The following is a 23,329-nucleotide window of genomic DNA, read 5'->3' on the forward strand; positions in this document are numbered from 1 at the left end:
CCCTATAGAAGACAGAGGGTAGTGATCGATGGAATTTTTTCTGGTCAGAAGTTTGAGAGTAAGTAGTATTCTGCAGGAATCTGTACTGTGACCTCCGTTGTTTGTGATATATTATATATAAAACGTAAATCAGCACACAAACAATACTGGTGGTGGTGTGGATAGTGTGGAAAACTGCCAAAGGACACAGCAGGATATAGATCAGCTGCAGATATTGATGGAGAAATCTCAGATGAAATTTAACCCAACCAAAGTTGAAGAGTTGTACTTTGTGAGATCAATTGCAAAGGGATAGTACAATGGTAAAGGCAGGCATTGATGTGCAGAGGGATCCTGGGGTCTAAGATCATAATTCATAGAAAGTGGCTACACAGGGTGGTAGGGTGATAAAGAAGGCATAGGGCTGCTTGCTTTTATTAGTTGAGGAAATGAGCTCAAGAGTCAGAATATTACATTGTATCTTTATAAAACTCTAATTTGGCAGCATCTGGAGTATTACATTCAATTCTGGTTGCTCCATTATAGAAAGGATGTTAAGGATATGGAGAGTGTGCAGAAGAGGTTTACCACGATGGTGCCTAGATTAGAGGCTATGTGCTATAAGGAGAGACTGGACAAATTTGGATTATTTTCTGTGAAGCTGAGGAGGCTGACGGAGAGCAAGCAGGTGGTACCGAAGCATTAGGACAAGAACTGTTAAGATGGAAAACAGCTTCTTCTCCCAGGCCATAAGACTGTCCTGTTGAGTACCTCCATTAGTTTGCGAGTGTTAAATTTGCTGCCTTATCTGCTCAGTTCCTCCAGCATTTTGTCTGTGTTAAACATAAGATTTCTAGTATCTGCAGAATCTCTTGTGTCACTCTTACATGGCTCTTTTTAAGCACTAGTGTTATACTGCTTACTTTTTAAACTTATGTCATAAATACACCTTGTTATTTGTTAATTTATCTGTGGTAATAGTACTTTCTGTGTTGTGTAGTAATCTGAAACAGAGCAAGGAAGTCTTCCATATCATGGTGGGGTTAGGTAACAATTTCAGTATCCTACAAATTAAAGAGTTTCCTCAATATATTATTTCACCATGTTGTTTCTCAGAGTTCTTTTTTTCCCAATGAATTTTTGCAGTAATTGACCCAACATGGCAATTGTGTGAACTGGGATGACTGTAGCTCACTTTATGCAGCAAAATGCAGTTAGATCAGAGCAGGAGAGACACACCTTAGCCTGGAGCTACTGTGCAGCTGACTTTCCTCTCTTTGAAGTGTAGCACTTAGCATAATCAAGTATAAGCTATTTACATTTAAACGACGCAAATTCAACAACTTATCATTTACACGGGAAAATCTATTTAATAAAATGGAGGACCAACTGCAAAATGCATAGTTAATATGTGTGTTGAAATTGTGGAATGTCTCTTATGTCTCTTGAAATTCGGAAATAATGCAAAGCATATTTTCACCACCAGTAATTACATTTTGACGTAAATGAAACCAAATGTCAGGAGCCAAAAACAAACCAATGATGAATAATCTTGAAACTAATTCATATCATAACTATTCACAACCTCTATAACTCTTTTATAGACATATATTTTTCACAAATCATTAGATGCAAGGTTATTGGACTGTTTTGAATATAATTATTGGTACTGTAAACGTTTCAGTGGATGCATATAAAGCAACTAAAATATAAGAGACGCACAAGAGATCCTGCAGATGCTAGAAATTTTATGTTTAACACAGACAAAATGCTGGAAAAACTCAGCACATCAGGCAGCAAGATTAACATCTTCATAGATGCTGCCTGGCCTGTTGAGACCCTCCAGAATTTGCAAGTGTTAAACACAAGATCTCATTTCATGAAAAAATAACAAAGTAAGAATATATCTTAATCCATTTTTTTTCAAATGTGGTTTCAGATATTACAAAAGGGAGAAGTAAATACTATTGTTGGAATGTCAAATACATCTTCTGGATGGTACTATTTGCTTTCAAGATGGTCAACAACGCATGTCATGATAGCTTAAGGTTGAGTATATGAAATATGAGCGTATTTCATCAAAACAATTCACAAACATTTGAATAAGTGGTGTTAGTATATTATTTGTGCACTTCAAAGCAGATATGTCCAGATAAAAGATGCCCATGCAGTTGAGGAGAACGAGAAAAGTTAATGCAAAAGGCAGAGAAATACTCCTCCTCAAATATTGTTATGTAATTATGCTGCAGTTACCGAAGGATAAACCTGGACCCAGCTGTCATGTTGATCCAGATGTGGATTGCTTTCATTTTTAACTTTTGAATTTCTGATTCAAAATTGAAAACACAAATTTTCAACTAGAAAAATTTTGAGTACTGCCAAAGCACTAAAGTAAATAAATTCAAACTGATTTAAGACTACCAACAGTTACATTAATTCTTTAATCTCTACGAAAGCTAAAATAATTTACTAGAATTTTAGCTTTGGGATTTTTAAAATTGCAATCTTCAAAACAAGTTTCAGATGATCATAATCATTGGCAGACAAGCATTATTTAAACTACTTTTCAATAAATGTTTCCGTTTATGGATTCAGCAGACAGTTAAAACAGAAATTTAACAATTTACTATATATCTGCAAATATTCAAGTTTTGTACAGTGTTACAAAAACTGGTCATGAATTTATTGATTCAGAGTACTGTAAACCATGGGAGTGCTTTAAAATCTAACATGAATGATCAAATTGAATATTTGTATGCTAATAGTCCACAAAATAACATTTATGTACAAGTTTAAAACAAAATTCTGGAACATAACTCAGTTGATTAAGTACTATCAAAATGTGTACTTGACAGTTAAACGTTAGAAGTTGTTCCCAGTGAAGCTTTGCAGTTATTAAAGATAGAAGATTGTTGCTATAGCAGCAGATTGCAAAGGCTGCCATTTTCCACTTTGTTGCTCTTAGCAATGAGGATCTCTGATCCAAGTAGATAATGACAAATGATCCAAAGGTCAAGAGAGAGGCCAACCCTAACCCACCACCCACTCCTCTGTAAACATGAAACTTTCACTGCTGGTTTCCTTGGGTAACCAATAAGGTCACACCTTTATTTTCTACAGACTCAGAAATTTAACCCATTTCTGCCTGAACAGCAGTATTTTTGTTAAGAGTTACAATAATTGAATAGAAAACATTTTTTTTACTCCAAGGAACATAAAAGTTTTGCTAATTAATCCCAGATAACTGTTTCAGTAGCTCCTTTTAAACTCAGGATTCCAAAACCCCAATCAATATCTACTCATGCCACAAGTTCCACAAATCAGTTAATGTCAGACATCTGAATAACCTTCCAAAAGCTAAATATCCCACTGTAAATTATTGTATTACATTAGTTAAATATTCATAAATATAAAACATTAGCAATACATATTATATATATTAGTAAAAATCTAATACCTGTAGTGCACACCCCTAACAGTTATCAGTGCAGCCCATTCAATTCAGACTGCTGAGCAGATGGTGGTGTGCAGTGAGAGGGGCAAGGACTGGAGGGCCAGGTGCAGGGACTTTGGTGGGGGGGGGGCGCATAAGGTGTGGGCAAGGACTGTGGAGGCGAGAAACCAGGTGGGGCAGAGGCACTTGGGGTAGGTGAGTGACAGCAGGGGCAAGGTGGGCGAGAGCAAGGGAAAGAGAGTGGAAGAATGGGGGGAGAACAGGGGAGGGAGAGTGCAGGGGATGGCGAGATGAATATCCCCCTCTGTGAATACATAGCTCCTTTGTAGAGAGAGTTAAGTGCACCAAGTTCCTGAGAGTTCACATCATGGATGACCTCACCTGGTCCCTTAGTATCACCTCCCTGAACAAGTTGGCACAGCAGTGCCTCCACTTCCTAAGAAGATTGAGGCAAGCAAGGCTCCCCCACCCCCCCCCCATCTTAACTGCATTTTACAGGAGCATCATTAAGAGCATCCTGACAAGTTGTATCTCAATCCAGTATGGAAGTAGCCAAGCATCGAACCGAAAGTCCCTATAAAGGACTGTAAGAACAGCTGAGAGGATCATATGGGGTCTCCCTACCATCCATCGGGATATTTATCAGGAGTGCTGCGTACGCAGGGCCCTTAGTATTATTAAGGATCCCATCCATCTATCCAGCATTCTCTGACTTTCTACCATCTGGAAGAAGACTACGATGTGTAAAAACAAGAATGGTCAGGATGAGAAACAGTTTCTTCAGGCCATTAGGCTTTTGAAATCCTGGCTGCATTATATTCGAAGAGTCACTGGTTAATCTGTTTCATGCCTTACAAAATTTAATATTAATGCACTTTAGTTTGTTATTTAAGTATGATTCACCTGTAAATTTTACCTTTATCTTCAAAAGTTATCATGTGTTATGTGTGTTTTGTGCTTTGCACCTGGCCAAAAAAATGTTTAGTTCTATATACATTATATGGTGATATACATTATTTACAAATATGCAGTTAAATGACAATAAACTTCACTTGACCTGAGTGTGGAGAGGGACCTGAGAAGGGCAGGGGAGAGATACATCACAAATTTACACCCAAAGCTGGGGGGTGAGGCGAGAGATGGCTTGGGGCAGAGGGATTAGAGTTAGGTGGACGAGAGCAGTGTTCAGGAAAAGTGGGGAGAGAGCAGGGGATAGTGAGGGTGGTAAAGAGAGACCAGAAAAAGGCAGGGGAGAGATACACCCAAAGATCTGCGATGAGCTTTCCAATATAAAAAAATCATTAGAAACCATATACTTTAATATGCATCATTAGTATGTTAACACATTTGTTAATACAGTATTTCTAAAATTATAATATCGCAGCAGCTAAGTGTAACGCTGTCAATTTTGACAAAAGCTAAATTCAAATTCATAATGATTATACTGAAGTTTGCATCGCTTCTACCTGGCAGAACTCACTACAGTTATGATCAATTACTGCAACTTAAAAAAATATAAAATAATAGCACTGACAAAGAATTATGAGAAACATCTCAATAAATTAATTCCTTTAAAAAGGAATTTTCAGAACTTTAGACATATATGAAATACCAAATGGCTTGGAACTATAGATTTAATGATGGTAATACAGCCACCATTTCCTGTTATTTATGTAATTAAAAACAGAAATCCACATGTTGCTGCCAGAATATTCTTCTTTGCAGTCCGCATAATTGCAACATTTGTTGTTTCAAGTAGAATTAGTGATTTGATTTGAACTTCCAACATATGCTTTCTTGCTATAAAAAGAACACTTTAAATATTACGTCTCATTAGACAAGGCATATATGAAATGTTAAGGCTAGATTAAGCTATAACATTTGTCAGTAACCTCTGTGGCTGGCTCTGCAAACATTTTTATTTGTGTGGAATTAAATTCACTCAAATCATTGATTTGAAAATTCCACAGATTTTACATAAAATATTTTGATATTTTATCTATTTATCTATCATGTGCAATTCCCATTTCTGCTTTGTGCTCTTTAGAGTATAAGAAATTTAAGACAGATACATTTTTATAGTTGGCTTAATACTTGTAAGCAGCTTTCCTTATTGTTCATATCAAGTAATACTGTATTTCTTCACCTGACTCAATACTTTGAGTAATTTGAACTGGTCCCAACAGATTACTAAGAATCTGCTTACTGCATCCATCAGAGTAATCAGAATCACAAACAATCTTATAGGTCAAAAGACAGAGCTATAGCCTTGTATTCCCATGCTCCATATGCATCCTTCTAATTTTAATTATTTATACTTAAATCTAATAGCAGCTATTATGATTTGAACGAGAAATCAAGACAATTTAGCCTTCGTTATCAAATAGTTGCTATGGACTTTTTAAAAAATCAATTCTTATAGGATATATGTGTTACTGCAGAGAACTTCCTTGTTCCTGAGAAAGTGTTGGTAACTAACTCTCCTGAATATTTAGCCTCTCTAGTCAAAGTACTTTGAGTGTTGTAGGGTTGCTGGGGGTAAAGCTCTATTCAATGCAGGTTGGCAATTCCATTGTATCCTGAATAATGGACTACCTGACTGGCAGACCACAGTTTGTGTGGCTTCAGAGCTGTGTGTCAGACATGGCTATAAGCAGCACTGGGGACCCACAGGGGACTGCACAGGCTCCCTTCCTGTTTACCCTGTCTACCTCGGACTAGGTGTAACACTGAGTCAAGTCATCTGCAGAAATTCCCTGATGACTCAGCAATAGTTGGATGTATAAAGAGAGGACAGGAGGATGAATACAGGGCCCTGGTGGAGGACTTTGTCAAATGGTGTAAGCTGAATCATCTGCAGCTTAACATCAGTAAGACAAAACAGATGGTGATAGACTTTAGGAAGACCAAACCTACACTGCTCCCTGTTACTACTGATGATGAGGATGTGATGTGGTGAGGACCTACAATTACCTGGCGGTGCACCAGGATGACAGACTTGAGTGGAGCACCAACACAGAGGCTGTGTACAAGAAGGGCCAGAGTTGCCTCTAACCTCCAAAGGAGACTGAGTTCCTTTGGAGCATGCAGCCTTTCCTTCATATGTTCTACCAGTCTGTTGTCGCCAGTACAATCTTCTATGTGGTGGTGCGCTGGGGCAATGGCATCAACGTGGGTGATGCCAACAGGCTCAATAAAATGATTAGAAAGGCTGGTTCCGTTATAGGAGTCAAACTGGACGCACTGGAGACAGTGGTAGGACAAAGGACCCTATGGAAAATCCTGGCAATTCTGGACAATGCTTCTCACCCTCTGTACGCCTCCTTGGCTGAACAAAGGAGCATTTCTGATACTAAACTAAGATAACTGTGTTGCTCCAAAAAACGCTCACTATACGAGGTCATTCTTACCCTCAGCTATTAGGCGCTATAATGAGTCAACCTAAAGCCGCGGAAGTGATGATTCCACCTCCTGTTAGACTGTTCGAGGTAACGTAGTTTTTTAAAATTCTTTCTTACTTCTCTTCTAGTATTTTTATCTGTGCACTTGTAATTACTGTGACACTAATCTCCTTTGGGATCAATACAGTATCCATCTATCCATCCATACATGCAGATAAAAGAGAATTCTATGAAACAAGTAATTCACTGCATGATACCCAGAAGCTAATCAGTTCTTATGTGACTGGCCCAAGAAGTGACTGGCGAGGAATTTGGTGACAGTAGCTCTGTGAAATGTCAAGAAGAGACAGTCAGACAGTCACTAACCGGTACTTGTTCAGTGCAGATGTCAATTATTAGACTATGCCTGAATGTAATCTAGGTTTTTCAGCGTGGAAGCCTGGACTGCTTCATTTGTTGAGGGATTATGAATAGAATTGATTATTGTGCAATCACCCATGTTTACTCCCATTTCTGACTTATAATTAAGAGAGGGATTAATAATATATAATTAAATTAAAACAGTTGAAGATAGTTGGGTCTATGACAAAGCTCAGAAAAAATTCCTACTAACTAGCTGTGCTGGAGATGCTTGATCTTCAACAACCACAGCCATCTTTCTTTGTGTAGATTTTTTCCAAAGTACCACAGAGAAAATACAAAATCCATCAGTGAATCATCGATTAAGAAAATATCTATGCCATACCTGTGGGATTCTTTAGCAAACAGATAGGTAGAGCTATGAACAGAATATCTTTTTTGAAGGCAATAAGCTCATCTAAATTGCTGTATCTCCATAAATCAATGCACCCAGAGCTAAACCATATGATGAAAACTACCCTAATGATTGTTAAAGCTACTCTACACATACACAGGTACAATATACTTCTTACAATGCATTACATTACTAGAAAAAGAAACATTCAAAGCTGCAGACTGTATATTCCCTTAGTGTCTCGAGGTACTACACCGATAGAGAGAAATTTGTAAACAGATAGCAATGGTTATTTTAATAATTAGGATAACTTAGTCATAGAACAATACAGCACAGATACAGGCCCTTTGGCCCAACAACTTCAAGCCAACCACAATGCCCACCCAACAAGTTCCAATTTCCTGTGTTTGCGTCTCTAAGCACCATCCCTGCCTTAACCACTTCCTCTAATAGTTTGCTCCATTTGCTCATTGACCTCTGCTTGAAAAGGTGTCCCTCAGGTCCTTTATAAGTCTTTTCCCTCTCACCCTAAACCAATAACCTGAGTTTTGGATGCTCCTGCTCTGAGGAAAGACCGTTACCATCCACCTCAACTATGTCTAATATAATCTTAAACATTTCTTTAGGATTGCCTTTCATTTCCCTAATTCCCAAGAAATGAAGACCTAGCCTGGCTAACCTTTCCATGTAACTCAGGTCCCAAAGTCCTGGCAACATCTCCCTAAATCTTTTTTGTACTCTTTCCAGTTTAATCACTTCTTTCCTATAACAGTGATCAAAACTGTGCACAAACTCCAAGTTTGGCCCCACTAAAATTTATACAACTGCAACATACTATCTCAATTCCTTTAACTCAATGGCCTGACTGATGAAAGCCAGTATGCTTAATATCCTTTTCACCACTCTATCTACCTGTGACACCACTTTCAATGCACTTGTACTCCTATGTCCCTCACATTACATTCCTTAGAGTCGTACCAGAGTCTTTCCAAAATGTCCTTGGGAAAAAGTAAGTCCTAACACAGATCTCTGTGAACACCACTAGACACTGCAGTACTAGAAAAGGTTCCCTTTATTCACACTCTTTGCCTCCTGCCAATCAGCCATGCTAGAATTGTTCCTGTAATACCAAGGGCTCGTAGCTTGTTAAGCAGCCGTGTGTGTGTGGCACCTTGTCAAAGGCCTTCTGAAAATTCAAGTACACAACATCAACTGATTTTCTTTTGTCTGTCCTGATTGTTATTTCCTCAAAGAATTCCAATGGGTTGGTCAGGCAAGATTTTCCCTTGATGATTATGGCCTATTTTATCATGTGCCTCCAAGAACCCCAAGACCTCATCCTTAATAATCAACCCCAACATCTTCCCAACCACTGAGGTCAAGCTAACTAGCCTATAGTTTCCTTTCTTCTGCTCTTCTCCCTTCTTGAAGAGTGGAGTGACATTTGCAATTGTCCATTCTTCCAGCACTATTACAGAATCTAGTGATTCTTGAAAGATCATTACTAATGCCTTCTCAATCTCTTCAGCCACCTCCATCAGAAACTTGGTGTGTATACCATCTGGTTCAGGTGACTTACCTACCTTCAGACCTTCCAGTTTCCCGAAGAACCTTCTCTCTAGTAATGGTAACTTCACACATTTCATGACCCCTGATACCTGGAACTTCCACCATACTGCTAGTGCCTTCCGTGGTGAAGACTGATGTAAAATATTTCCTTCTCCCCCAAACCACTTCTCCAACATAGTTTTCCAGCTGTGTAACAGTTATCTGCAAAAGGCAAGTCATCCTGCTTATCCAGCCAGAACAAAATACAACTACAAAGCTCCAAACGTATAGAATTATTTGTTAATTCTATTCTAACAATGTTTATTAACTTAGAATACATACTTAAAGTTGCTGCTGGCTAAAATGATTGCACTTCATAAGACTTTATGACTGTAAAGTATTTCCAGGTGCTTATAACCATACTTGTTTTGCTCCTCATTCAGGCTCTTCTTTCTTGCCAGGGCAAGCACAGGTCAAGAGTTTAAAATGTATAAGTAACTCAGCTGTATTTTTAATATAAAATGAAATAAAAACTATTTAGAGAACAGATCATCTACAAAGATAATTGTAGATTACTGTATTTTAGAAAAGAAAAGGGGCTTCCCAATTAAATTTAATTAGATACTCTTCTAAAGTTATTTTCATTCCTTCCTTAATGGTTCAGCCCGAAGGGATGCAGGAATTTACAAATTCCATTTTACAACTGACTATGGATAGTGTACAAATGCTGCTTGAGGCAGTTCTTTTTTTGCTCAAAGTTCACTCAGATCTTACAGTTGCACAGCTAAGACCAGGGGAAGATTTAAATATTGAAACCTTGAAACAATGCTATGTTTGATATGGAAAATAAAAACAACTTGCACCATGTGAACTCTTTCACAACATGACCGTACTCTAACAGAACATAGAGCAGAGAACAATGCGGCATGGGAAAAGGCCCTTGGCCCAAGATGTTGTAGAAAACTAATCAAATTATTAACTAAGTATCGCACTAAACTCATCCCATCTGCGTACACAAAGTCCATATACCTCAATTCTCTGCACATTCATATGCCTATCTATGAGCTTAAATTCACATTTATTGAATTTGCTTCTGCTACCAAAGGATGAAGAGACAACTTTGAATGAGGGTGGAGACGGCATCGTATGTACAACAACTTTGGCAGGGTTTGCAAGACAAAACTTCATACAAAGCAAAACCCAATATCATGAATGGCAGCAATGCTTCACTAGCAGATGCCCGCTTTAAAAGGGAGAATATAACTACAACTGTGAAGATCCCTGATGCAACTGATGACCCCATGATCTCTGTCTCAGAGGCCGATGTTAGGCTGTCTTTAAAGAGAGTAAACCCTCATAAGGCGGAAGGTCCCGATGGAGTACCTGGTATGGCTCTGAAAACCTCTGCCAATCAACTGGTGGGAGTATTCAAGGACATTTTCAACCTCTCACTGCTACGGGGGAGGGGGAGCAAGTTCCTACTTGCTTCAAAAAGGCAATAATTATACTAGTGCCTGAGAAGAATAATGTGAGCTGCCTTAATGACTATCACCCGGTAGCACTCACATTTACAGTGATGAAATGCTTTGAGAGGTTGGTCATAACTAGACTGAACTCCTGCCTCAGCAAGGGCTTGGACTCATTGCAATTTGCCCATTGCCACAATAGTCCAATGACAAGTGCAATCTCAATGGCTCTTCACACGGCTTTAGACTACCTGGACACCACAAACACCTATATCAGGATGCTATTCATCGACCGTAGCTCAGCATTTAATACCATCATTCCCATTATCCTGATTGAGAAATTGAAGAACTTGGGTGTCTGTACTCTCTCTGCAATTGGATCCTCGACTTCCAAACCAGAAGACCACAATCTGTGCAGATTGGTGATAACATCTCCTCCTTGCTGACGATCAACACTGGTGCACCTCAGGGGTGTGTGCTTAGCCCACTGCTCTACTCTCTCTGTACCCATGACTGTGCTCAAATACCATCTATGATGATACAACCATTGTCGGTAGAATCTCAGGTGGCGACAAGAGGGTGTACAGGAGTAAGATATGCCAACCAGTGGAGTGGTGTCGCAGCAACAACCTGACACTCAATGTCACGAGTTAGGACAGGTGACGGAAGTGTGTGTAGGGGAACACTTTGGTTTCAGTGATCATAACAACATTAGTTTCAACTTGATCATGGATAAAGATAGATCTGGTCCTCGGGTTGCGGTTCTAAACTAGAAAAAGCTCAAATTTGAAGAAATGAGAAAGGATCTAAAAAGCATGGATTGGGACAGGTTGTTCTCTGGCAAGGATGTGATTGGTAGGTAAGTGGGAGGATTTCAAAGGAGAAATTTTGAGAGTGCAGAGTTTGTGTGTTCCTGTCAGGATTAAAGGCAAAGTGAATAAGAATAAGGAACCTTGGTTCTCAAGGGATATTGGAACTCTGATAAAGAAGAGAGAGATATATGACTTGTATAGGAAACAGAGCAAATAAGGTGCTTGAGGAGTATAAAAAGTGCAAAAAAATACTTAAGAAAGAAATCAGGAGGGCTAAAAAGAGACATGAGGTTGCTTTAGCAGTCAAGGAGAAGGATAATCTAAAGAGCTTCTACAGGTATATTAAGAGCAAAAGGATAGTAAGGGATAAAATTGGTCCTCTTGAAGATCAGAGTGGTCGGTTATGTATGAAACCAAAAGAAAAGGGGGAGATCTTAAATGGGCTTTTTGCATCTGTATTTACAGGAAACTGGCATGGAGTCTATGGAAATAAGGCAAACAAGTAATGAGGTATTGGAACCTATACAGATTGAGGAGGAGGAGGTGCTTGCTATCTTGAGACAAATCAGAGTAGATACATCCCCAGGACCTGACAGTGTATTCCCTCAGACCCTGAAGGAGACTAGTGCTGAAATTGCAGGGGCCCTGGCAGATACATTTAAAATGTCGGTATCTACGGGTGAGGTGCTGGAGGATTGGAGGATAGCTCATGTTGTTCCGTTATTTAAAAAAGGCTCTAAAAGTAATCCGGGAAATTATAGGCTGGTAAGTTTGACATCGGTAGTAGGTAAATTATTGGAAGGAGTACTGAGATAGGATTTACAAGTATTTGGATAGACGGACTTATTAGGGAGAGTCAACATGGCTTTGTGCATGGTAGGTCATGTTTAATCAATCTATTAGAGTTTTTCAAGGAGGTTACCAGGAAAGTGGAAGAAGGGAAGGCAGTGGATGTTGTCTACATGGACTTCAGTAAGGCCTTTGACAAGGTCCCGCATGGGAGGTTAGTTAGAAAGATTCAGTCGCTAGGTATACATGGAGAGGTAGTAAATTGGATTAGACATTGGGTCAATGGAAGAAGTCAGGAAGTGGTAGTGGAGGATTGCCTCTCTGAGTGGAGGCCTGTGACTAGTGGTGTGCCACAGGGATCAGTGCTGGGTCCATTGTTATTTGTCATCTATATCAATGATCTGGATGATAATGTGGTAAATTGGATCAGCAAATTTGCTGGTGATACAAAGACTGGAGGTGTAGTGGACAGTGAGGAAGGTTTTCAGAGTTTGCAGAGGGATTTGGAACAGCTGGAAAAATGGGCGGAAAAATGGCAGATGGAGTTTCATACAGATAAGTGTGAGGTATTGCACTTTGGAAGGACAAACTAAGGTAGAACATACAAGATAAATGGTAGGGCACTGAGGAGTGCAGTAGAACAGAAGGATCTGGGAATACAGATACAAAGTTCCCTAAAAGTGGTGTCACAGGTAGATAGGGTCGTAAAGAGAGCTTTTGGTACATTGGCCTTTATAAATCAAAGTATTGAGTATAAGAGTTGGAATCTTATGGTGAGGTTGTATAAGGCATTGGTGAGGCTGAATTTGGAGTATTGTGTTCAGTTTTGGTCACCAAATTACAGGAAGGATATTAATAAGGTTGAAAGAGTACAGAGAAGGTTTACAAGGATGTTGCCGGGACTTGAGAAACTCAGTTACATAGAAAGGTTGAATAGGTTAGGACTTTATTCCTTGGAGCGTAGAAGAATGAGGGGAGATTTGATACAGGTGTATAAAATTATGATGGGTATAAATAGAGTGAATACAAGCAGGCTTTTTCCACTGAGGCTAGGGGAGAAAGGTGAGAGGTGTATGGAGGGATATGGTCCAAGTGCAGGTCAGTGGACTAGGCAGAAAATGGTTTGGCACAGCCAAGAAGGGCCAAAAGGCCTTTTTCTGTGCTGTAATGTTCTATGGTTCAGTAAAATGAAAGGCTGACTGTGGACTTCCGGAAGTGTAAGATGAAGGAACACATACCAATCCTCGTAGAGGGATTAAAAGTGGAGAGAGTGAGTAGTTTCAAATTCCTGGATGTCAAGATCTCTGAGGATCTAGCCTGGTCCCAACAGATCGATGTAGTTATAAAGAAGGCAAGGCAGCAGCTATACTTCATAGGAGTTTGAAGAGATTTGGTATGTCTGATATTGGGGGGGGGGGGGGGGTGGTTACTGCACAGGACCAAAAGAAGCTGCAGAGGGTTGTAAATTTAGTCGGCTCCATCTCGGGTACGAGCCTATGAAGTACCCAAGACCGAGTGGTGTCTTAGAAAGGCAGCATCCATAATAAAGGACCTCCAGTACCCAGGGCATGCCCTTTTCACACCGTTTTCATCAGGTAGGAGGTACAGAAGCACACACTCAGCAATTCAGGAACAGCTTCTTCCCCTCTGCTACCCGATTCCTAAATGGACATTGAACCCTTGACCATGACCTCACTTTTTAAAATATATATTATTTCTGTTTTTTTGCACAATTTTTATCTATTCAATATACATATACTGTAATTGATTCACTTATTTTTTTTTCTTCTAGATTATGTATTGCATTGAACTGCTGCTGCTAAGTTAACAAATTTCACGTCACATGCTGGTGATAATAAACCTGATCCTGACCTTTGAAACTGCATTCCAAACACCCACCACTCTCTAAGTCTAAGAACGTGACCTGCACATCTCCTTTGAACTTACCTCTTCTCAACTTAAACATGTTCTCTATATCTATAATTTTTTTAAATAGATCATTGGGCAGTTTTCCAGGGAAGGTGGGACCTGTTCCAGTGGGATGGTTTACATCTGAAATGAAGGGGGACAAATATTCTTGCAGGGAGGTTTGCTAGAGAGGCTCCAGTGGATTTAAACTAGATACAAGCTGGGGGGGGGGGGAGGGGAATCAGAGTGCAGGAACGGATGTAGGGGAGAAGGAAGAAAAAGAAAATAGTAAAGTTGTTTGCACCGTTAGTGATAAACAGAGAGTAAGAGGTGCAAAATTTCTTAAATGCATTTATCTTAATGCTAGGAGCATTATAAGAAAGGTGGATAAGCTTAAAGCATGGATTGATATCTGGAAGTATGATGTGGTGGCTATTAGTGAAACATGGTTACAGGAGGGGTGAGATTGGCAACTAAATACTCCTGGATTTAATTGCTTCAGGTGTGATAGAATCGCAGGGACAAGAGGGGAAGGAAAGTATTACAGTGGTGCTCTGGCAGGATAGATTGGAGGCCTCATCTAGGGAGGCTGCTTGGGTGGAATTGAGGAATAGGAAAGGTGTAGTAACACCTATGGGGATGTATTATAGACCACCAAATGGGGAATGAGAATTGGAGGAGCAAATTTGTAAGGAGATAGCAGATATTTGTAGTAAGCACAAGGTTGCAATTGTGGGAGATTTTAATTTTCCACACATAGACTGGGAAGCCCATACTGTAAAAGGGCTGGATGGCTTGGAGTTTGTAAAATGTGTGCAGGATAGTCTTTCGCAGCAATACATAGAGGTACCAACTAGAGAAGGGGCAGTGTTGGATCTCCTGTTAGGGAATGAGATAGGTCAGGTGACGGAGGTATGTGTTGGGGAGCACTTTCGGTCCTGTGATCACAATGCCATTAGTTTCAATATAATTATGGAGAAGGATAGGTCTGGACGCAGGGTTGAGATTTTTGATTGGAGAAAGGCCAACTTTGAGGAGATGCGAAAGGGTTTAGAAAGAGTGGATTGGGACAATTTGTTTTATGGGAAAGATGTAATAGAGAAATGGAGGTCATTTAAAGGTGAAATTTTGAGGGTACAGAATCTTTATGTTCCTGTTAGGTTGAAAGGAAAGGTTAAAAGTTTGAGAGAGCCATGGTTTTCAAGGGATATTGGAAACTTGGTTCAGAAAATGAGAGATATCTACAATAAATATAGGCAGCATGGAGTAAATGAGGTGCTTGAGGAATATAAAGAATGTAAAAAGAATCTTAAGGAAGAAATTAGAAAAGCTAAAAGAAGATATGAGGTTGCTTTGGCAAGTAAGGCGAAAATGAATCCCAAGGGTTTCTACAGTTATAATAATAGCAAAAGGATAGTGAGGGATAAAATTGGTCCCTTAGAGAATCAGAGTGGACAGCTATGTGTGGAGCCAAAAGAGATGGGGGAGATTCTGAACAATTTCTTTTCTTCGGTATTCACTAAGGAGAAGGATATTGAATTGTGTAAGATAAGGGAAACAGGTAGGGAAGTTATGGAAACTATGATGATTAAAGAAGAGGAAGTACTGGCGCTTTTAGGAATATAAAAGTGGATAAGGGAATTTAGTGTGGAAATAGCAGGGGCTCTGACAGAAATATTTCAAATGTCATTAGAAACGGGGATGGCGCCAGAGGATTGGCGTATTGCTCATGTTGTTCCATTGTTTAAAAAGGGTTCCAAGAGTAAACCTAGCAATTATCAGCCTGTGAGTTTGACGTCAGTGGTGGGTAAATTGAAGGAAAGTATTCTTAGAGATGGTATATATAATTATCTGGATAGACAGGGTCTGATTTGGAACAGTCAACATGGATTTGCGAGTGGAAGGTCATGTTTGACAAATCTTATTGAATTTTTTGAACAGGTTACTAGGAAAGTTGACGAGGATAAAGCGGTGGATGTTGTCTATATGGGCTTCAGTAAGGCCTTTGACAAGGTTCCACACGTAAGGTTAGTTAGGAAGGTTCAATCATTAGGTATTAATATTGAAGTAGTAAAATGGATTCAGCAGTGGCTGGATGGGAGATGCCAGAGAGTAGTGGTGGATAACTGTTTGTCAGATTGGAGGCTGGTGACTAGTGGTGTGCCTCAGGGATCTGTACTGGGTACAATGTTGTTTGTCATATACATTAATGATCTGGATGATGGGGTGGTAAATTGGATTAGTAAGTATGCAGATGATACTAAGATAGGTGGAGTTGTGGATAATGAAGTAGGTTTTCAAAGCTTGCAGAGAGATTTAGGCCAGTTAGAAGAGTGGGCTGAAAGATGGCAGATGGAGTTTAATGCTAATAAATGTGAGGTGCTGCATTTTGGAAGGACTAATCAAAATAGGACATACCTGGTAAATGGTAGGGCATTGAAGAATGCAGTATAGAACAGAGGGATCTAGGAATAATGGTGCATAGTTCCCTGAAGGTGGAATCTCATGTGGATGGGGTGGTGAAGAAAGCTTTTGGTATGCTGGCCTTTATAAATCAGAGCATTGAGTATAGAAGTTGAGATGTAATGTTGAAATTGTACAAGGCATTGGTAAGGCCAAATTTGGAGTATTGTGTACAGTTTTGGTCACCGAATTATAGGAAAATTTTAACAAAATAGAGAGAGTACAGAGAAGATTTACTAGAATGTTACCTGGGTTTCATCTCCTACGTTACAGAGAAAGGTTGAACAAGTTGGATCTTTATTCTTTGGAGCGTAGAAGGTTGAGGGGGAACTTGATGGAGGTATTTAAAATTATGAGGGGGATAGATAGAGTTGATGTGGATAGGCTTTTTCCATTGAGAGTTGGGGAGATTCAAACAAGAGGATACGAGTTGAGAGAGGGCAAAAGTTTAAGGGTAACATGAGGGGGAACTTCTTTACTCAGCGAGTTGAGGCAGGTTCAATGTTGTCATTTAAAGTTAAATTGGATAGCTACATGGACAGGAAAGGAATGGAGGGTTATGGGCTGAGTGCAGGTCGGTGGGACTAGGTGAGAGTAAGAGTTCAGCACGGACTAGAGGGGCCGAGATGGCCTGTTTCAGTGCTGTAATTGTTATATGGTTATATATCGATACCAGTTGTCTACATCTATACCACTCAATCTTATAAACTTCAATCAGATCTTCCCTCAGTCACTTCAGAGAAAACAACCCATGTTTGTCCAACCTCTCCCGGTAGCACATGCCCTCTAATCCAGGCAGCATCCTGGTAAACCTTTTCTGCATCCTCTCCAAAACCTCCACAACATTTTTATAAAGGAATGACCAGAATTAAATACAGTACTCCAGATGTGGCCTTATTATAATGAGTTTTATCAAAATGCAATACAACTCCTTGACTCTTGAACTTGATTCCTTGACTAATAAAGGCAAACATGCCATACACCTTCTTTCACATCCACAACGCATCCTGCCGTTTCCAGGAGTTACCAAGTTGGACTCCAAGATCCCTTTGTACATTAGCACTGGTAAGGGTCCTGCCATTAACATTAAAGGAAGTCCCTTTACATTTGATCTCCAATTGACACTTGGCCTGATTGAACTCCGTCTGCCATTTTTCCACACATATCAACAACTGATCTATATCCCACTATACCACTTGGCAATCTACTACATTATTCGCAATGCCACCAATCTTTGTATCATCTGCAAGCTTATTAACCCACCCATCAACGTTTTGATGCAACCAACAGAAATCCCAGGAAGAGTCACTTCAGGATACCTGTAGTCATGCAATTCCAGTCAGAATAATTCCTATCTGCCGCTATCCTCTGTCTTCCATGGGCAAGCTAATTCTGAATCCAAACAGCCAAGTCACCATGGATTACATGCATCTTCTTCTTCTGGATGGACCTAACATGAGATGAGGTAATGTAGTACACTAATGTAGGCGGAGAATTAGATGTGTGGTTTACATGGACTTCAGGAAGACTCTCAACAAGGAAGACTAGTTCAAAAAGGTTAGGGCCCGCTGGATTCAGGCTGTTGGCAATTTAGATCCGATAGTGGCTTGATAGTAGGAGACAGAGGGTGAAGATAGGGGGTTGCTTTTGTGAATGAATGCCATGACTTGTGTTTTAAAGGGATCCGTGCTGAGACCCTTGATATTATATGTGAATGATCTGATATAGATGGAAATGACATGATCAGCAAGTTCTCACAATGGTAGAATTATTGACAGTATGGAAGGTAATCTTAGGGTACGAGTGCTATTGATCCAATAGTGAAGTCAGTCAAGAAATGGAAGATGGAGTTTAATCCTGTTAAATATGAGGTGATGAGTTTTGGGAATGTGGGCAGGGCATACATCATGAGTAGCAAGATCCTAGAAAGTATAGAAGAACAAAGGAGCGCGTGCAAGGAGCAAAGATCCTTGAAAGGGCAGTGCTGGCCTTCATTAGTCAGGGTATAGAAAATAAAAGCAGGAGTGTTATGCTTCATCTTTATAAAACATTGGTCAAATCTCAGTTGAAGTATTATGTACAATTCTGGATACCACTTTATCTGAAAGATACAGTAGTGTGGTGGTTAGCGCAATCACTTTACAGCGCCAGCAATCACAGATAGGGGTTCAATTCCTGCTGCTGCCTGTAAGGAGTTTGTTCATTCTTCTTGTGACCAAGTGGGTTTTGTCTGGGTGCTCTAATTTCCTCCCTTGTTACAAAGACATACAGTTAAGGTTTGGGTTAGTGAGTTGTAAATATGTTGTGTTGACAAATAAAGTTAACCTCATTACACTGGAGAGTATGCAGAGGGGATTCATTAGGACAGGGGTCCCCAACCTTTTTGGCACTGTGGACCGGTTTAATATTGACAATATTCTTGCCGACCAGCTGACCCGGTGGGGGGTGCGGGGGTAGGGTTGCCAACGGATAAAAGTAGCAGTCAAATACATTGTGTTTACCCAAAGAAAGACTACAATTACCATGAAGCCTTGCGCGGGCACCAGTGCGCATGCGTGTACGTGCCGATTTTTTCCTATAAATCGTTTTTGGTGATTCTGTTCGGGGGGGGTGTTAATCATGACCAGAATATCGGTGACAAGTGGCTAATACACTCAATTTCATTTCTAAAAGGGTTTATCTAACGAATTTAATATTAAACACAGCGCATGAATATGCATGAATATAGTGATAAGTCAATTATCAGGGGAGGACAGGGGAGCTTAAAGTAAGTGTTGAACGAATTTCAAGTAGAAATGGCAGAAGCAGGTTCGATATTATCATTTAAAGAAAAATTGGACAGGTATATGGACAGGAAAGGAATGGAGGGTTATGGGCTGAGTGCAGGTCGGTGGGACTAGGTGAGAGTAGCGTTCGGCACGGACTAGAAGGGCAGAGATGGCCTGTTTCCATGCTGTACGGTTATATAAGTTACTTAAAAGTCAATAGCATCATAACATTTTAAGTAACGTTTGGATATTAAACACACAGCACATATTTTCCCCGTATGAACATATAAAATCATTGCAACACACCAATATCGCTGAATCAGTGGGAGCCCTGGGCTTTTTTTCCTGCAACACGACGGTCCCATTGAGGGGTGATGGGAGACAGCGATTCTTGAAGGGGGTTCCTTATGTCCAGTCTATTCTGCAATTTAGTTTTCGTTGCATTCATTGCAGAAAACGCCACTTCGCAGAAAAATGTTGGAAATGGAAGCAACGTTTTCAGTGCTTTCGTGGCTATCTCAGGATATTTAGCCTTGACTTAGATCCAGAATGCCGGCAGAGATGTTATGTCAAACATACTTTTCAGCCCGCTGTCATTTGCAAGCTCGAGGAGTTGATCTCCTTCCGGCGCTGACACGGACGACGCGCGGGTAATGACCTCGCGTGCTTTCAAGTTCAACAGTGGGCATGACAGGGAATGAGGAAAGGTGCAGCTGACTTGTATCGCCAAATCATATCGTTTCCTCGCGGCCTGGTAGCATTAGCTTTGCGGCCTGGTGGTTGGGGACCGCTGCATTAGAATGTTGCTTAAGATGAAGCCTTCCCGTTATGAGTAGAAACTGGAGAGGCTACATCTGTTTTCCCTGGAGCAGATCAGATGAAGAGAGGATGTGATTGAGACGTATAGAAAGGGTAGATTTTTCCCCTTTGAATAAAGCCAAAGGACAAGGAAAGGGGTAGGAAATTTAGAGGGGATCTGAGGGGAAACTTTTTTCAATTAGTGAGTGGCAAGTACAAATGCGCACCCAAAGAAAGTTGTAGAAAAGTGCCTTGGTCTTAAAAAATCTAGGCACTGAGTGCCAGGGCCAAATGCTGGAAGATGGAGAGTCATAGGAATGGGTTTTCATTTATTGGCATGGATGTGGTGGGTTAAAGGATCTGTTTCCATGCTGTATGGCTTTACAACTCTCTATCAAAATGAGCTCTTTTATAGTAAATAACATGAGATCTTTTACATCCTGAGATGGCAATTGGGCCTCGAGCTTTATTCTGAATAATGCACAACTGGCAATATAGCAGTGTATTATTCTACTCTGTCAGCCTAGTTTTAAAATATTTGATTACGTGCCTTCATGTGTTAAACTACAGTTCTTACAATTCTAAATACATGCCTTCAACATATTCCTATAAAAGAAGTTTGAAGAATTCAGATCTGGGGATTACACTTCATAACTGTGAACCCTCATTCCATCATAAAGTTACTAATTTTAAGTATACACTTGACTTGATACAGAGGAAAGAAAACCCGAAGCTTAAAAAAAAGTTCCAGTTATTACCTTAAGATAACACAAATGACATGTTTGCATTACAATTCAAAGATTTTCCAATCCAAACTTTTTCTGAGATTTAATACCATCCTTTAGAGACTAACTTGAACACAAAAATTTTCTGGGATTTTACAACAGATGTCAATTTTGCAATTCCATTTACTGAGATTTTGTGGTAACAGCAATAAATACCAATCAGAACCATCTCTCCACTAATGTATGTATATATAATTACTATTGTGCAGCCGAATTTCCAGTTTTAGTTACTGATTACAGCTTCAATTTGCCACTTTCCTGAATTTACCATTTATGCTTCTATCTTTATAGGGCATTACTATAGTCTTATCCTAGAACGGGCCCCTTCAGAAAATATGGAAGGATTTCCTACTTGAAACTTAGCTTCACCTTCAGCAGAAAATTAGAGATTTCTACCAGTCCTTCTCAATATACATGAATTCAAAATAAGGCTCACTGATGCAATTCAAAGCACGGCAAAAAGTCATTTATCAGCCTTTTAAACGTGATTTCATCTATCTATCCATAACACCCACAGTTGACTTATTAAACAATGTCAAGGTCAATGTTACAAACTGTAGTTTGTGATACACATCTACCTGCAACCAGTGACAGAGTCTTTTGTAAGTGAGCTGTAGTACATTTGTGGTGACTATTTACTTATCTGTGCATTTCACCATACGTATACTTCTTGTAATCTGCTGAATGAGGTGTATAATGGTATACTAAGCAATTATTTCTGCTCAACAGAACTACCTGGCACTAAAAAAAAATTTAACGATTGCCATTCTGTCAAAATACTATTAAAATTATTATAATTATTTTTAAATACAAGGTAAACTTTAAAAGTATATTTATGTTTCAGCTTTCTCCATAACCACGTGTGTGCTTAAAACATCATCGAGCACGCCGCAAAATATTTCATCATTAATTAAGCTTGAGCATTAGCTTCTTCTTATACAGTCTGTTGGAAATTTATGATCTGATACGCTGCTTAGCTGGCCTGATGACATCATGGTTTTTGGAAGTCAGATCTCTTTGAACTAACACATCAGCGCATCATTCTTCAGAAAAAAGAACAATTCTTGCCAGAAGGGCAGAGACAAAGGGAAAGGCAGACACACACAAACATACTAATAACATCTGAGAAAAAGAGCTGGAGAGATAGGCAAAACCTGTACAGTTCTATAAATGGACAGTAGGCTCAGATCAAAGTTGACTTCTTCAGTCAAAACTCTTTTCCAACAGGTTTGTTTGAAGTGCCTCTTCATTGAATGGAAACTATTGTATTAGGAGGCAAACAGCCATGAAATTAGAGATGGCAAACTGATTTATAAAAACTCCCTCATTTGATGGCTCTGCTTTCATGTACTTTGCCTCACTTCCAAAATTTGAAAAGGTTCCTGATTTGGATTTGCTCTCTTCTTTAAACTAACTTTGACCTTAACAAAATATGAAATTTATAAAATAAAATACTGTCAGTTAAAATTCCAAAATGTTAGTGCTATAAATGTGCAAAATATTACTACTGTTGACCAGCACAGAAATTTGAAAAATAAGCAGCAGAACAGAAATCATTACACATTCTGGATGTGGTAGCACAATTGAGACTGTGCCAGTCATTCTGTCACATACAGAGTCTAATCTAAGAGCTCCCAAGATGTCTTTGTCAATCTGACTAATGTATAGTTTCCGCTAACATCATGGAAGATCCATCGTTAGTAAAGTCATTCTGATTGTGTCTTTTCAACAACTGCGCATAGTTTCATTCAATACAAACTGGGTGGAATCCTGAAAACCAAGAGCCTTGATACTGTAATGTAAGATAACATAATGAAGTGGAAAGCAACTTAAACTAGATTTTATTTTACCTTCCACCATGAACATAGGTACTTTTCCACCACCATGAGCCAACATCTCTCTGCGGTAGCGCTCTCCCATAGCCCTGAGGGAACAAAAGGTAATATTACACTATCTGTATTCATAGCTTGTTCAGAAACAAATGTCCTGAACAGTATTTTCAGAGGGGTGCAATCTGGCAACAGATGATTAAGACAGACCTAGGCCTCAATACCTCCTTGTACTACTGGATGCTCAAATTCCTCACTTGCAAACCCCAGTTAGTCTGGATTGCCAACATCTCCTCCGTAATCACCAGCAGCACAGGGTCACCATAAGGCTGTGTGCCTAGGCCCCATTCTACTCACTTTACACTTATAGCTGAGGTTAACTACAGTTTCAATGCCATATTTAAGTTTGCTGATGACACCACCGCCATTGGCTGAATCAAAGGTGCTCTCTTCTTGCTGCTGCTATCCAGGAGGAGGTAAAGGAACCTCAGGACCCACACTACTAGGTTCAGGGACAATTATTACCTCTGAACCATCAGGCTCTTGAACTAGAAAGGATAACTTCACTCACTCCA

The 23,329-nt window shown here is 39.7% G+C and overlaps 1 protein-coding gene across 1 annotated transcript in view; it reads right to left on the reverse strand.

Moving 5' to 3' along the window:
* Positions 1 to 23,329, reverse strand: part of LOC134349030 (mitochondrial intermediate peptidase-like) — a 109,747-nt gene that overhangs the window by 7,663 nt on the left and 78,755 nt on the right. The window contains exon 18 of the mRNA XM_063052876.1: positions 22,776 to 22,849. Within this exon, the coding sequence (XP_062908946.1) occupies positions 22,776 to 22,849 (74 nt within the window). The remainder of the gene's footprint in view (positions 1 to 22,775; positions 22,850 to 23,329) is intronic.

The sequence above is a fragment of the Mobula hypostoma genome, chromosome 7 (assembly GCF_963921235.1).
Source record: "Mobula hypostoma chromosome 7, sMobHyp1.1, whole genome shotgun sequence".
NCBI lineage: Eukaryota > Metazoa > Chordata > Chondrichthyes > Myliobatiformes > Myliobatidae > Mobula > Mobula hypostoma.